At 38.3% G+C, this 16,497-nt stretch overlaps 2 protein-coding genes and 1 long non-coding RNA gene across 8 annotated transcripts in view; 2 read left to right on the top strand and 1 right to left on the bottom strand.

The window, feature by feature from the left end:
- The window catches only part of LOC145491547 (uncharacterized), a 6,339-nt gene extending 4,462 nt beyond the window's left edge, over positions 1-1,877 (top strand). The window contains exon 3 of one of the 2 annotated variants that reach the window (XM_081470793.1): positions 287-1,877. The gene's annotated coding sequence lies outside the window, so the exon portion shown is untranslated. The other variant, XM_081470792.1, reaches the window with a different exon arrangement.
- Positions 1-7,958, bottom strand: part of LOC145491505 (beta-1,4-N-acetylgalactosaminyltransferase 3-like) — an 18,922-nt gene extending 10,964 nt beyond the window's left edge. The window contains exon 1 of one of the 2 annotated variants that reach the window (XM_081470750.1): positions 7,486-7,958. In XM_081470750.1, coding sequence (XP_081326876.1) covers positions 7,486-7,607 — 122 coding nt within the window. In that variant the 5' untranslated portion in view covers positions 7,608-7,958. Of the gene's footprint in view, positions 1-4,806; positions 6,201-7,485 lie in introns of those variants that run through there. The other variant, XM_081470749.1, reaches the window with a different exon arrangement.
- Positions 7,959-7,996: 38 nt separating this feature from the next.
- Positions 7,997-15,532, top strand: LOC145491549 (uncharacterized). 4 transcript variants are annotated; one of them, XR_014049855.1, is made up of 3 exons: positions 7,997-8,245; positions 10,297-10,377; positions 15,083-15,532. It is a non-coding gene; the product is annotated as an uncharacterized LOC145491549 (long non-coding RNA). The 4 variants fall into 4 exon arrangements; XR_014049852.1 differs by having other exon boundaries at positions 7,997-10,377; XR_014049854.1 differs by lacking the exons at positions 7,997-8,245; positions 10,297-10,377 and adding an exon at positions 12,491-14,685.
- The last annotated feature ends 965 nt before the right edge of the window (positions 15,533-16,497 follow it).

Raw genomic sequence — 16,497 nt, 5'->3', positions numbered from 1 at the left:
CCTAAATATGGAAAAGACCACAAAAATCAAAGCTTGAACACCAATTCAAATGCATAAAGTTTAGCAAGGCAAGATTTGTTTTGTTCCTACACTTGATTTTTTATATTTCTAGGCCCACTTGGCAAAAACTCTGTGCTTGCTAGCAAGCTGTCAAACTTGAATCTTTGACACAGTTGCTGGCTCTACCTAAAATAAATCAATTACAACACTTAATTTTGTCAGGCGAGCACAAAATACTTTACAGTACTGTACTTTGTTGGTGATTACCTCTATAATGTTCTTTTAGGAATTCATTCAAATGCTTGATGAAGCAATGTGTGCAAACTGTGTGCCAGAAGCCTGCCTAGAAGAATTGACAATTTAGATGAGACCATCAGTGAAAACGACATTTCTCAACCCACCCCTGGCACATCCACAGAAGGACAGATGACAAGTGTGGATGGAATGCCTAACCCTGCACCTCCTTCTAGCAACTCGGCAATACTATTGTGCAATTGCGGCATGTACCAAATTATGCCACAAGAAATAGACTGTGATGAAAATAGCACGCATGTCTTCATGAAGGCAGCCTATTGGCAAAATGTTCTCCATAGATACGCTTATCTGGGGAAAGGAAATCAGGTGTGCCCTTCCTGTGTAGCAACAGTTATGCATTGGCAATATCCCTCACACTGGAGTTTATATGGGATTCAGGGCTGATTAAACCAAAACAAATGCAAGTAGCAAGTTATTTTTCCCTGAAGAAAAGCCCACAAAGAAAGCATTTAAAGTAATAATGGAAGAGGCAGTTGTTTTGTTAATTTAAATCACCTCCACACCTGGTTTTCATCTTTATCATTGCACATTCAGGATGGATGTTGGTTCATTATGCTGAAATAAAATTCATGCTCAATACATGGTTCTGAGTTGAAAATTCACCAACAGCTAGTTCATGAATTTGTTGCTTTTATAAAAGGCCAATGTTTATTACTGGAAAAAAAAAATCAATACAGAAAAAAGATCAATAAGTTCAGGGTATAGACAGAAAAAAGATCAATAAAAACAAGGTATAGACTAGAAGAGCACACTGGGATTTTTAATGAACCAGATTTTCAAGCTACATCTCTAGGCAAGCTTGTGCAATTTTAAAAATATTTCCCTACAACTGATGGCAGTGCCAAAACCCAAAACGAAACCACTGAAATGAAACTCCTCACAACTGTCAACAGCCAACTGTAACCTGAGTGTTATTCAGGTTAACCAGAGTTTTATAGGGTTAACCTGAGTGCTACCTTGTTGTTTCATTTTGTTGGCAGAGCTGCAAATAACAGTCGGTCATCGGTCATTGGCTGACCAAAATTTGCTCATGTCCAACAAAATCCCAACTGTGGGTGGACATGATGTCTGGACAATTTTTATCGTAAATTACTTCACAGTAAGGGTGAATAAAGATCTGCTGTGAGTAAATCTTACTTTTTTTGGTGATGCCCGACCACAATTTGTTTTGTCTGACCAAGATGGTGTTTTAGTAGGACATATGTCCTTTCAAGAGAAAAAAATTATTTGCAGCGCTGGTTTGGTTATTTTGTTTCTGGTTTTAGTACCTGACCTATACAATTTTCCATTTTTGCTCGCAATGTTTCATAATATCCAGTAGTTCCAAAAGACTTTGCTTAATTCATCAAACACCCTGGGACATACTGTATTCAATAACTAGTCATGGTCAGTGCAGTCACCAAATGGTAATCAATAAATTTTATTGGCTATATACATGTACTTTACTGGAGATGTAATTTATTTTAGTGTGGGGGAGAAGTAAAAATTAGCTTGATCATGTCATTGAAATGAAAGAATATTGGTACACATTGTAAAAAATAAACACTTTGTATGTTTGAGGACAATTTGATTTGAAGCATCTACACTGTATTGGAAAAATAATTTATTTGACAGTATTAAAAGACAACTGTTCCCATGGAGATGCTCTAAAAGAGGCCATATCTTGTAAACAGGACTTCCCTATATGTTTCAATAAGATGCTGATATGCCTGTAATATCAACATTGGTAGAACTTGCTGCAACATCAATATCCTCTCTGCAACAAAGACATTGAACACAACACATATTAATCTACATTCAGTACATATATGCATAAGTGAAGCCTTGGAGCCAGTGGCTCATAGCTGCCGGAGTTTATCCTGGTTTCTGTAGCATGAAGCGACTAGGAGTATTTCTACTACCCCTGGACGGGATGCTAGTCCATCACAGGTCACTCCCCTGCAATTTGTTAGGTTTCCCCAACAATTTGCCGCTACCCATTTATACTCCTGGGTGGAGAGAGGCACTGTGAGAGTTAAAGTGCCTATGAAGTAAAAAATAATTCCTGCTTATTTGAAAGGCTTTTCAAAGTAAAGAAGAATGGTGTTTTCCTTTCTGGAATGTCTCTTTTCGTTTTAGAGATATTTACATTTTTGTAAGGAAAGTGATGACCTCATAGGTGGTTCCACTAAAACAGCACAACACTCAATCGAGAATAACTCTAGAAATATTAAAGCAGTGTTCTTTAAACTTGGCACCAGGAATGTACATCACAAAAGAAACAGAATGACAACTACTATGTTGTTGCCATGGGAACACTCTTGACTCCAGTCTCTTTCTGTGAAAAACCAAATATCCCCATTTGCAACCTTTTAAGGTGGGACAAAGGGTCTAACTCAGAACACACATGATTCCCATATTGTCTTAACTCTCCCCATTAGATTGGTGGGGTGGATGAGCCTTGTTTAAGATAAGATCTGGGAATTTTAGTCTTAATTAGGACAGAACCAGCGGCATAACTGTTGTCATGGCAATGGCACGACTGGTGTCATTCTGTTTCTTTTGTGATGTACATTTCTGGTGCCAAGTTTAAAGAACACTGCTTTAATATTTCTAGAGTTATTCTCGATTGAGTGTTGTGCTGTTTTAGTGGAACCACCTATGAGGTCATCACTTTCCTTACAAAAACGTAAATATCTCTAAAACGAAAAGAGACATTCCAGAAAGGAAAACGCCATTCGTCTTTACTTTGAAAAGCCTTTCAAATAAGCAGCAATTATTTTTTACTTCATTGGCACTTTAAGTGTCCTGCCCAACAACACAACATCGTGTCCCTGGGCCAGGGCTCAAACCTGGACCACTCGCTCCAGGAATGAGCACACTAACCATACATGCATACATATACTTTATTGGCTCAGCCGCATATAGTTGATGTTTGAATGCAACAAACAAAACAGTAACAAATATATAAAAAAAAACTATCAAAATCAATGCGAAGTCATGCCAAGTAAAATTTTGAGCATTACTGACAAGGATACCGTTAATAAATGTAACATGTGGAGGGCAGGATGACTGCAAAAAAAATCAGTTACTTGACTGGGCCTTTATGATCATGACCATTTTCTCTTGTCATGACTGATCATCCACCCTTACAACAACAGAGCCAAGAGTTTATAGTGATAATAGTCCTGATGATGCACTAAATAACACACTTGTAAACCATACAGAATAGCAAGGCATACTAAATTTAAGTGTAAGTGGCAAATTACTTTGTTTTGAAAGGGGAAATTTCACTCGTAGAAAAATCTAGTTCATATGCCCAGTTAGACTAAATGAAAATAAGTAAACAGGTTGTATTGACTACGAAGGAAATGAATTAAATGAGACGACTACACATAGTTATTCCTCCTCTAATAAAAGTCAAAGTTGCGAGTGGTAACTTGTTTACAGTTGCACATATCAGCTCACCTTCGACATGGCGCCGTCATTTTGCGGAAGGGCTATCTTTCCGTATCTTCTCTCGTCTCGTAATTTCCTCTACTGACTTACTTTCCTTTATTTGAGAAGCAAAAGAATAGGAAACAAGTAAAATGACCAGATAAACGATAAAAGCACAGTGGCAAACTGCACGTGAAAGATAAACGAAAGGTACTTGCCTTCGTCGTTCCAGGGAAAGAAAGTGGCCAGCAAACGCTGAATCACTCCGATATTCGCCATAAATCATCGCAGATACTGAGGAAGAATAAAAGCGGCAGTCTAGCAAAATCCTTCGATGGCCTTTTTACCAAAACGTTACTCCCTCAGAAACTGAAGTGTAAATCCTCTTTCGACCACTTGCAGATCGCCGACCACCTTGAGAAGACATCACACTGCATCACAACATCCACGAAAATTCACTCACAAAACATCGAACACGAGCCAAAATCTACATGGAAATACTCTACAACAATCAATTGACTTATAACCGCTATCAAAAGAATAGACCACTCAAGGATGGCAGAGATATTTTCCGATGAAGTTATGAATAAGTCCTTGCCAACGATTTTGAAAGTTTGAGGCTAAAACTTTCAAATTGTTTCGTGACCGCACGCGTATGCGCGACCGTGACCCAGCTCCTTTAAAAATGGCATCGACAGATTCAGCTGTGTTGTTATCAACAAGCGCGTTAGCTTTGAGCCATTCGTCCTCAGGACGGTTCTGTCTAGAATGCAACATATTGGTATCATCTTGCGGGAATACTTGTGACAAATTTGTCACGGAAATCAGCGTCGCCGTCCTGTCATGGTTAGTTAAACTCCCTAATTCAACTTGCTAATCATTACCACTTACGGACGAGAGACATAAAATGATTAAGCCTGAGATTGTTCGCATATCTAACGAAGAAAATCACATCATACATTTATTAGAGCTTATGCTCTAGTGAAAACCAGCCGCTAAAACTGTAATTTATTATCTTGCAGATTACGAATCTTGCGCAGAATCTTGATAAAATGAAAATGTAGCTGAACTTACCTTGACTGTAGTGAGTTAATAAACTTCTCTACGACAGATTCAGCTGTGTTGTTATCAACAAGCGCGTTAGGTTTGAGCCATTCGTCCTCAGGACGGTTCTGTCTAGAATGCAACATATTGGTATCATCTTGCGGGAATACTTGTGACAAATTTGTCAACGTGACGCCCTGATACCGTTTGAGTTTTTCACGAACCAGAAAGCTCGGGCTATATGAGCAAGTTGGAATAAGGTTTATGTATTCTTTCCTGCTTATAAACGGAAGACGACTAAAATAATATAAATAGCTCTTGCTCCGAAGCGTTCTTTTATCATGTTTACCCGCGTGCAGGGGTATAGATTCGTGATCAGTATTTTCCCGAGAAAAGCTGGACAGATATTCGGAGGAAATAATTTCAAATGTTGAATTCCCGTAAGACCAAAATACAGCAATATGAGCGGCGCCAGAACCTTGCTTACTCAGAGACTCGATGTAATATTTCTTGCCGGCGTGAAGAAGGATTTCTTTAGAAATTTGTTCAGGATATTTTTTGTAGTCTCCTTCTACAGTCCAAGCCGATTCATGAGGCGAATAAACCCGCGCGATCATCTCGCTTGAAGCGGGATCTTCATTTCTACTCAGCCACAACTCTGATGTATTATCTGATGTGATGGCAAACTTATACATGCCGCTTACCTGCGGATGGACAAATCCAAAAATCCTTTCTCCGTTGTCTTTCATATTCAAAACTTGAGTTTTACGAAATTCCGAAACAAAAGAACGCTGGTCTGGAAAGTAAGGAAAATGAGGCCAGTTTCTTAAAATATCCACGTTCATTCCACATATTCCAGACCACATGTGAGCATTCAAACTTCCGATGGATGTCGAGGAATCGTGTTCAACCTTTCGTTCACCTGCAAACGTTCTTGTCGATGTCACGATCGCTTCAGTTTGTGGTTTTAAAGTGCTATTTTGAGTTTGTTGCTTAGTTGCGCAAGGGCAGTCACATACAATGTTTGTCGAAAGCATTTTTCCAGGCACCGAAGTAGAGAGTCCAGTTTCTGAAGAAGAGAATAGAAGCAGGTATCCTAAGAACGGTAAACTTGCAAGCAGTACACCTGAAGTGAAACGTCGCTTGATAAACAATCTCCTGACGAAACTAACCGGAATAAGCCGGAAAGCCATTCTTCATAGCACGAATAATTTTTGTAACGGACAATAAGAAGCTATGGATTGTTCTCCAACTATTTCCTCGCGTGAAGACACGACCGAACTGCTATTTATGCTGATTCGATCATTACACAAACGCAAACGGAAGAAAGTCAGTCTGAGACAGTGTAGTGCGTCCTTCACACTTAATTTGCATATCATGAGGCGTTATTGACAGCTTTCACATTCCGTTAATGATTAATCCTACTTAGTATATTCTCAGCTCCGACTATTGCATTTCTAGCTCTCTGATTGGCTCAAAAACTCCGACTATGAGCCATTAGTCGGAGTTTTACCTTATATGGAAAACAGTGCGCCAAGTTTAAAAATTTTCCGCTCTGTAAAATTGTTGAAATAAAAATCGGCGGCAAAAACCCGATTAAGAATATACTAAAACAATTATTCCATTCGACCTTGTTGGATATGAAGTGATCATAACCAACTCGCGCTACGCGCTCGTTGGTTATTTATCACTTCATATCCAACGCGGTTTCATGGAATAATTGTTAACTAGTTCTTAGGTCTCGACAGTTCGCCACGGCCAATTCCTTTGGCTCATATGCAGGCGGTGTTGGACACGACTCGCAAAGCATACCGGGAGAAAATTTCCCTAGAGCGCATTTTCATCTGATCGCTGAACAAGAAACATCTCCAAGCGCCGATGGTGATGTAGCCTACGTGTAGCCGTACCCAACCCCGAGGAAAAACGGGAGGGAGGGAACGTCTACGAAGAGCTGGCACGAATCGTGTTATGTGACGTCACAGTAATTTATGTAAGTTATGTAAATAAATTATATTTTCCGTCTGTACTCGTGTCCTCGCACAGACAAATGCCTCGTAAATATTTGCAAGTCAATGTCCCTTTTCAAATGTATATTGTGTTTTAAAGAGATTGAAAAGGAGTCCGAGCGGTTTTTGGTCCAAAACAAGAAGAAGACAATCTTTGATGTATACGTCGCGCTCGCAAATTTGGAGTTCCATGTATACGCTGCATCAGTGTACGTTTGTAGGCAGTGTCATGGTCTCCCCAAGAAGAGAAATAATTTGCAGCAGAACCTGGAAGAATTAAAAAAATCTATGAGAATCAACTACGCCACAAGTTTGGCCTTGTTTTCCAGCCGAAAAATTCGCTAGAAGGCGCGAATTTAAGTTCGAAGAGGTTGACTATCCTACAAGACTTCGACGGTTCGTGACATTTGTACATTTGCCGTTTTCTGTTCGTTCACTCGACCTTTTTTGTCGCTTCACTCGTGTTTATGAAGGGCACTTCATGTTGTGTAATAAGGAGGAAGTTAGCCGTTAGATCGTGCTATGGCAAATTTTTGTAGGTCATAGGTCTGCATGGTTTCCGCTGTTATCTGCATGTCGCTTCGTAGAGTTTGACACCTCTGTAATTTGCCATGTGTTTTTGCATTGTTTAGGCTCATTCTTTTGCAAGATATGCTCTAAGTCTCCACGAATTTGCTTTTGGGGGACAAAATATGAAACTTACCGTGAACATGTTGCTTTATACTTGCATTCTATATTGTAACGTCGGGCCCGGCTGTGATTAGAGCTGTTTGCAAGAACAGTAGGTAGATCCTTATCACGGATATCATATTTGTTGTTGGTCATTCTGGAACCACATGATTCAAATGTAGCTGTTTACGTGTAGCTGTTTCGGCTTAGTTCAGGCAAGACCATGGTTTCGATCCTCCATGTGGATCTCATCAGTTGCCGGTATTTCAAACTGCTCTGTACGTTTGTAGTTGCCACTAACGCAACTCGTACAGATGTGAGAATGAGACATTTTGCGGCTTGGCACAAATCTATTTTAGCCAATCAGTATTCTCGAAAGTATTGCTCGCGGTCTTTATCCAATAAGAAACCATTATATATTTTCATGCAAAAGCGTGACGTCACATAACACGATTCGCGCCAGCTCTTCGTAGACGTTCCCTCCCTCCCGTTTTTCCTCGGGGGGTGGGTACGGCTACACGTAGGCTAATGGTGATGTGGTAGCGTTGCACTTTCGTCCTGCGTGGCAGACATGTCTGACACCTTTTGACCAATTGTATGTGTTGTTGTTTCTTCCAATGAAAATGCGTTGTGACCGTGTCCTCTGAGGTTATTTTACTAGGGGACGGGACGGTGTTTGCCAGGTGAAAGCTCGAAACCTATCGATTGTGACTTTTATCGTGAGGGTGTTTTACCGGATCTTTCTGCAGGTTCCGAAACACATTTACAGCTGCCTTTAAAGCTTAATATTGTCGGTAAGAAGCTTTGTGAAGTGTAGCGTATTGTATTATGTTGTTTGTAGTAATGGAGTGAGTAATTTCAAATGGTTCAAGTTTACGAAGCCATTTCGACATGTTCATCAGCAATCTAAGTATTGTTGATCGCGTTGCTTTCAAGCGGCACGAACTAAGCTGGTATTAGTTTGTATAGTCCACACTGTTGTGTTTTGCATTTTGCAATTAAGATCTGCCTCCGTCAAGGGTATAAAGAAACACTGTCATGCCGACAGAGCAAATTTTCACTCAACTTATTACCACCTTCGCCACATGGCACTATCGCCAAATGGCACCAAATATATATACAGCTTAGTTGGATAGAAAATGCTATAGAGCAAAGCAAAAACAGTAGTTTCGAAATAAAGTGCAGGATTGCAAGGATTGAAATTGGTCACAGTTCAAGAAATTTGAGTTTAGTTCAGGATGTCAAGAAATCGAGTTTACCATTCTTATGACAGTTCGAACTTTCGAGCCTTTATTTTGTGTGATATTTCTTTCCTTCTATCAGTATTGGGAATGATTTCTACCGATTTTTAAGTAAGCTTAAAGTAATCTCCTGGGCACAATCATGAAAACAAATGTACAATACATTTCCCTGAATGTTCGCTGCCAAGCACAGTCTCTAAAAATAAATTAAAATAGGTCACCATGCTTGCAAAAGAGATATGATGTACCAGTCTTACCCTATTTTGTCAGGTCTTATAAATAGTACTATTCATGTATTTTATCACTCCACATTACATTTTGCGGTGGCTGGAAGGTACAGTTTTTTTTTTTATGAACTTTGATGGGCATACATGACATTTTGAGCACAAGGAACAACATAATAAACAACTTAGGCAAAAGAATCTAAATAATCCAAATGACATACAATCAAAGCATTCCTCAAGTTGTTGGATTTTAAGGTCTTAATTTATGTCCACGATTGATCATTTTGTTTTTGATGCTATTAAGTCTGCATACGAGCCAAGTGGCCCACCAGGCTGGAGCTTATCCCGGTTTCTGTAGCATGAAGCGACTAGGAGTATTTCTACTCCCCCCTGGATGGGATGCTAGTCCATTGCAGGGTTACCCCCAGCATTAAGTTCGCTGGTACCCATTTATACACCTGGGTGGAGAGAGGCACTGTGAGAGTAAAGTGTCTTGCCCAAGAACACAACACAATGTCCCCGGCCTGGGCTCGAACCCTAACCGCTCGATCCGGAGACGAGCACACTAACCATGAGGCCACTGCACCTCCCACTTGATGCTATTGAATAAGTGTAAAATTCTGCACTTGAAGGGTTCGCAATATAGTGCTAAGGAATCACCAGTAAAGGTCAGGGTTGTTTGTCCTTCTTTTCTTCTTTTCCTCTTTTGTTGACTGGCTACCTTTAAGCTGTTTGTTATGAAGCAATGTTTTGTAGACACGCAGTGTATATAGTCATCATGTGAGGCTGCTTCAAGAAGTGCTCGCCTAGGGTTCCTTTTCTATGTGGCTGGTCCAATTAGTACATAATAGGGATACATGCCAATGCCTTGTCATGTCTTCATTAGGTGACATTGCCATTATCTCTTTGTGACAGCTCTTGTGTGAGGAACATTGCCTTTCTTGTTATCTTCTGGAGAATTTATTCATGTTTTTGGATACTTGGGTTTTTTGTTTTTTTTTTAATGTAAAAACAATTAAAGAAGGGGAAAACGGTTTGTTTATCTACTTGTATTTTTGTTCCCAATGATGTCTTTTATCACTTGGTAAATATGATGTAGTTTTCACCAGCTAAAGTTTGCCACTAGAGATTCAGTGTGTTCTGTTTTGGTTTCACTGTCAGTTGAAATAGACTTAAAAAACCTAGGTCTTGATAAGATAGTCATACTCTTGCAGTTGTTTCTGATTGAAATTTGTTTTCTTTTAAATTTCCCTTTTCTGAGGAACAGCTTTTAATCTTCAAGGCTGTATGTTTTTTTAAAACAGTCAGTCTAACCTAAAATATAATTGCATTTGTGTGATTTTGTGTTTATTAACAATGCTTTGAATTTCTATTTTGCAGTAATGGATGATCATCATGGGTTGGATGAGGGAAAACATACACAAACCGAAGAAAGTCTTAGTAGAGAAGGGACTAGGGATGGTGAGCATCAGCTGTTACTATGATATGTATCAGTTGCCATGTGTTGATAACGTTTTTAGAGTTGTGTCTTGCCAAAATAATTTATTTTTTTGTTACCTGTATGTAAATGGGTCTTAATTGTAATGGCAGCACTTTCTCAAGAATTTTAGGGCTTATGTCCTAACTTATATTATGCTTCAATATCTGGTTAGCTTATGAGTTTTTTCTTGTACACTAAGTACTCCAGCAATACTAAGAAGAACATTGCAAACCAAATGTGTTAGAGAAAGCCAACTTATAGTTTTGGCTATTATTTTTCAAAACACATCTTCGAACCTGGATAAATTAGCCAGTTTCTAATTTTAATTCCTTTTCATCCCTGCTATGAAGGCTTAAAATTTAGCACAGAGAGTGTTTAGTAGATGGAGTTTCAAAATCTTAAGGAAGAAGTGATTGTACAGTACCACTTTAATGCATAGCTTAATATCCTTGTGTATCCATTAAACTAGTCAACAACCCATTGTCCCCACTAGAAAAAAGTAATGTTTTTAAAATTGATATAAAATAAAATTCTCAACTTACCAGTAGTTTGGGAGGTTCTGTGGTATATTATAATTTATAGGTCAAGGTATAGATGTATGGCAGTGATACAAGCAATTTTTGCTGCATGTTACACAGAAGATATTTGCATATCATATGTAGCTACTTAAGCATTTGTTGCATGCACATATTTGTTCTATTCTTTGTTGTGACTCTTATTTAACACCCCAGAAGCTGTGGACAAGACAGCTAGTAGCAAGTCGAGCTTTCTCTGTTAGCAAATAACAACCTTAACTTTTGAAGTGCCATTTACAAAGTAACCAACAGCACTTAAATGACAAAACTGGTAAACCATACATGTACAATTGCCCCTACTGTATTCTACATACATACTTACAGCCTGCAAAGCACTCACTTTCTTTCCTGCGATGGTTTGGGGCACAGCAAACATAAATGAATTAAGAGAGGTTGAGGAGTTGAGGAGGCAGAGTAAAGAAACTTTTGGATGCCGCAAAGCTCTTAGAATGAGCTTGACAGCTATTAATGCAGTGTTCAACACTAGCTTTCTTGCTAATTTGCCCTTTGGGTAACTATAGTTCTGTTTTTTTGGTTCTCCATGTGTCTTTTTAGTTGCATACCTAGTAGACTTTAATTGCCCATTAGCACTCATGAGAAAATTTCAACTTGCAGAAATGCTCAACTTTTTTATAAACTTGCCTTCTTGTTTTGGTGTTGCAACAGTGATTCATTGGGTGATTACTCAGTCATAGAGCACATCCCTCACAAGATTTTAAACATCCATGAACTGTGCCCACACATTTTGATGAGACTCCACTTTTCTGACAAATAGACCCAGTGAAGCACTTTCACTGGTCAAATATGATGAACCAATTGTCATGAATGAAAACATAATTCATGCCCTGAAGCACATTAGTATCATTAATATTATTGTTATTATTTTTGTTGTCATCGTTGTTGTTGTTTTTAATATTGCTTTTTTTATTTATTGTTATTGTTATTATTAATAATTGTCTTTTTAACCATACATTAAGGAACTGCAAAAAGATGGCTCAGCCTGTACCTGTAGTACCCATTTTGTATTTGTAATCATAGAGTAATAAAACTGCTTCTCTGCCTCACCAGAGATCAGTCGGGGAGTAGCTTACAATCCTGACAACAGTGCTCCATTTCTTTTTGAGTCACAACGGTAAAACTTGTAGCCAAAATATTGCAGTACCATACAATTTGTGTGGAAAGACTTTGACACAAAAGTTATTTCCAAATACTGTTGCAAAATGCATCTTTGAAAATTCAAGGAGGTTATAGTGTTTTGAGAACTAGGGATTAATGCTTTTTATGGTTCGCACGATCACTAATCAACCAGCCACTTTGATTTAGCAAGCTTTGGAGCAAGCTTCTCACAAAATTTGGGTTCATTGCTTGTTTCGGAAATGAGAGTCAATATGTAGAAACTTTCAGTGAATGTTAGAGTTGAGTTTACATGTCTTTGACTTAATACTTCGAAGCCCCAAAATTTATGTTGCAAACGTTGACAGGGGTGAGTGTGTCCAGAATAACTGCTGAGCCACCTTAATAATGATGAAATGGAATCAATAGAATAACCATGATAAGAATGGTGTTATCCTTTTGATACAATAACAAACAGTGGGGCTTGACTTTTCAAAATTACAGAAAAACTCAAATTGCATCCAGGGCCACCAGGTCATAATTTTCAAGCAACATACATTTAAATAGAAAGGAATTGTTAGCCAAATTAACTTTAACATTTCTCTGAAAAGAACATCCAGTGACATTTATAGGAATCACACTGGACAGAATGTCTTGTTTTCTAGTCATGAACGTTGACTTCGCAAAATGGCTTGGGTTAGAGCCTTGTTGCACCAGGCTTCTCGTACATGTGAAATAGACTCTCCCTTTCAGAAACAAAGAACAATGATTAAAACGTTCCTGTTAGGGAATGGCTTTCCTAAATCTGTGGCTTCTAATCTTGTGAGGTGTTTCAGACACAGTAGCTCGGAACCTAGAACATCTTATCCCAATAACAACAAGACTATAAGTTTAAGGATTTTAAATTCTAATGTGGGGTTTGGGACTGGCACTAGTTTTGCTAGCCTAATGATATAATTTTGAAAGCAGATGGGAGCTCCTCTGGGAGCCTGTCCAGGAATCCCCATCAATGTCCTAGACCAAAAATGACATGTACTTTATTACTTCATCTCATACTGGAAGTAAGTGATGTCTGAACAGTTCATTGAAGTGCCTTGAAACCAGAACCAGAGTATTAACAATATTACAAACAACACAACAAAGAAAGTACAGGATGCAAAACAGAGCACAGTGATGCATACCCAAATGCAAGTTAATTTTGAAACCAAATTGAAAATTGCTATGTAGAATGAGACGGGTAACTGCAATCACAACTGGTGGTTTGCTATTTGCATGAAAAATTAGCAGACATTAAGTTGAAGGAAGTGAGTTTATAGAGAAATCCATTTGCATCATATTAATCAAAAACTGTTTTTCTTATTTAGGTATAGAAATACAGTATGTTAAAAAGTGGTTTCTTAGAAATCGATTTTGAAATAAAAACTAGCGCTAAAAAGTCACGACGTTTCGACCTCTCCGAGATCATTTTCAAGTGAGTGAAATTTTCTAAATTAGCATATAGCCATAAATATGTTAAAAACAAGTTATAATAGATAAAAATGTGGCGAACGCTAAAATGTGACAAAATGTAAAAAAGTGTTAAAAATATACAATGGAAAAATAAAATAATCTTAGCAAGAATTGCTCTAAACAAATAATTTGGCACGAATTGAATCGCACTGTTTGTTTAGCGTTGGTTTCAGTTCTTTGATAAAAAAAAAACATTTCAAAAATAAGGCAGTAAAATTTGTTCTGACACTTTCTTAAGATTCGAAAACTCTGTGCGATGTCTTCTGGCTCCATATCGTGCTGCTCTCTGAGGTGGTTTCCGATCGCCGATCCTTTGTGTTCTACAATTCGTTGGTGTAGGTGTCGGCACGTGTAATCGACATAGCCTGCATCACACCATAGTTGGTAGTATGATCACACAGGCCACACTGCAATGAATACACCACGCATTGTTGACTTACAAGAGACTGCTTGTCTTCCCTGACCTTAATTTCATCCTTGATCTTTCTACTTGTGTAAACTGGGCTAATATCTGCGTTAATCTTCTGACTGAGGTCAGCCAGCTGTTTACGTATTCTACGTTTGCAGATTTCTGGTCCTTGTAGGGCAACACGCTTCTGACTGGGGCTTCTCTTTTATCAGCCACTCGGGTATGTGGGTAAAGGTAAAGAATCCGATCCCACCGATGCGTCGGCCGACACATCACCGACGCGTTGGTCGACACACCACCGACACATGGTTGACTGCACAAGGTCGTCAGGAGAGCGCAGTCGGGAGAAGATCTCTTTAAGGCGTTCACATTCCTCATGACAAAACTTCCACTTTCAAATACAGTATGCATATTTATAATTTAAATTATAATAATATTACTGTTGTACTTTAGATTATAATTCCAAAGCTCTTTTTAAAGACTGATTTCAGTTTCATTATGTAGTTTGGTGCTTTGGGCCCAGAACAGCAGCCTGAAAACGGTCCTTGTAAGTTGGCAAGCCCTTGAATAGCCAGGAAGTTTCAAGAAATGGTCCCTAAAGAAGCAAAGGGCCGACTTCAGACACAACTTAAAGCTAGTTTCAATTAGTCCAGCAAATTTATTTGACTTTCCGTAGGAGGAAGGTAAATTCCTAAAGGTAAACATGAAACGAATTACTACAACTAACTAACCGAAGACGGCAGAAAACTAAGAGGAAAATACAAACAGACGATAAACTAAACGGCTTACCAAAATGCTGGCAACGGAGTTCAGGGAACCAAGAAGATACAAGTGTACCAGACGATAAACTAGCACTAAATGAACATGAAAGGATAACACAAATATATACGCAACGAAATTTACATACGACGCGAGAAAAAAAGCATGCAGAATGTGAAAAAATTCATTAACATACGGAACAAAAAAGGACACAGAGAAAACACGAAATAGCTGTAACAGGCCCCTTCACAGAAAGTGTCAGTTTTCCACAATATTGTTGTGTCTATTAATGAAGTAAATCCCTCTCCATATTTTTAATAGCCTGGCCAAACCATACCTGGAGGCATTAGATGATATGATCGATGAGGAGGAGGGGGAGTTAGAAGAAGACGAAGAAGAAGAAGAAGAAGAAGAAGGACAAGAGGATCAAGAAGAACAAGAGGAAGGGCAAGAAGAACAAGACGATGATGAAGACCTCTACAGAAAGTTAATAGAGGATGAGTTTATTGACAGTGATGTAGAATAATCAGTATTTTGTAGATTCAGTTTTTAAATTTTTATCGATATTTCTTTCACAGATGTATTAATAAGTAGTAATTAAGTAAATAGAGGATGAGTCTGAAATTGTTTTGATTGTTGTACATTTACAACAGCTTATTCAAATTAGCCCAAGCTCAAAGGCTGAAGAAAATATGTCATTACTTTTTTTTTACTAAATGAACCACAAATCACTGTGTTGTCGGTGAATAGTTTGTTGGATCTAGATTTAAGGGACAAAAGCGTGACAGAGCTTTTCATCTTTGCAATAAGAACCCAGTCACAGTCGTGCATGACTAACTGTGGCCACCTTCCTTGGTTTAAATAAGCTAATCAAAATGCATGAACTAGGTATGGTGAAAATATCAAGCATCATGTAACCTGTTGGTCAGTCGACAACTCCTCCTCTCACATTTCTTTTCATAATTTTGGATTTGCCAGGTTTGAATGGAAGCCATAAGAAAGTTGTTGAAAACATGTCAAAAAATGATGAAAAAAAATTAGTTTGGTGGCCTGTGTTAGAAGTGCACCACTGTAAATACAATGATAAGTATTATATTAGTATGTCCAAAAGGCATTTACCTGTCAAAAATAGAATTTCTCAAACTAATTCTAACTTTGGTTATTTTGCCTTTGTAACGATACAAATCTCAAGATTATAGTGGTTTTACAACACAGGCTAAAAACAGGCCCTAAAATATAATTTTCGAAAATGGATAAAGCAACGCTTTGTATCATCCGTGAGCATCGCAGGTAATTCAAGCCAATTAATTCAAGGTCACAAGTCAGATTGTTTTGGTTCGCCCGTGTGTAGAAAGATCTACATGTATAAGATTCCGGTTGATAGTGATAATGGTAATTATACCTGCTTATGAAAACACCAGTTGTGTAAAGTCCAGTCTAGCCATAAATAAAAAAAAAAAGATTTGTAATCTTCTTTGTCATAACTGAATTATGTTATTGAACTAGTATGAGGTCCGTGTTGGTAAAACATTGGTCGAGTTCTTCACCTTGCAATGTTATGGCGATATCCATAGACTTGTAAAAAAACAAAGAGATACCCATATCAGTATCCGACGTAAGTTTCATTCCTTGTTCAATGCTAAATTCCTGAGTGGTATGCCTACAAACGAGGACTAACAATAGAGCTATAAATCAATGAACATAATAAATCCCTCTAAGATTCTCCAACCGAAACA

Source organism: Orbicella franksi, chromosome 6 (genome assembly GCF_964199315.1).
Source record: "Orbicella franksi chromosome 6, jaOrbFran1.1, whole genome shotgun sequence".
Classification (NCBI taxonomy): Eukaryota; Metazoa; Cnidaria; class Anthozoa; order Scleractinia; family Merulinidae; genus Orbicella; species Orbicella franksi.
Note: the sequence above shows the minus strand (reverse complement) of the source record. Positions and strands in the feature narration are given on the sequence as shown.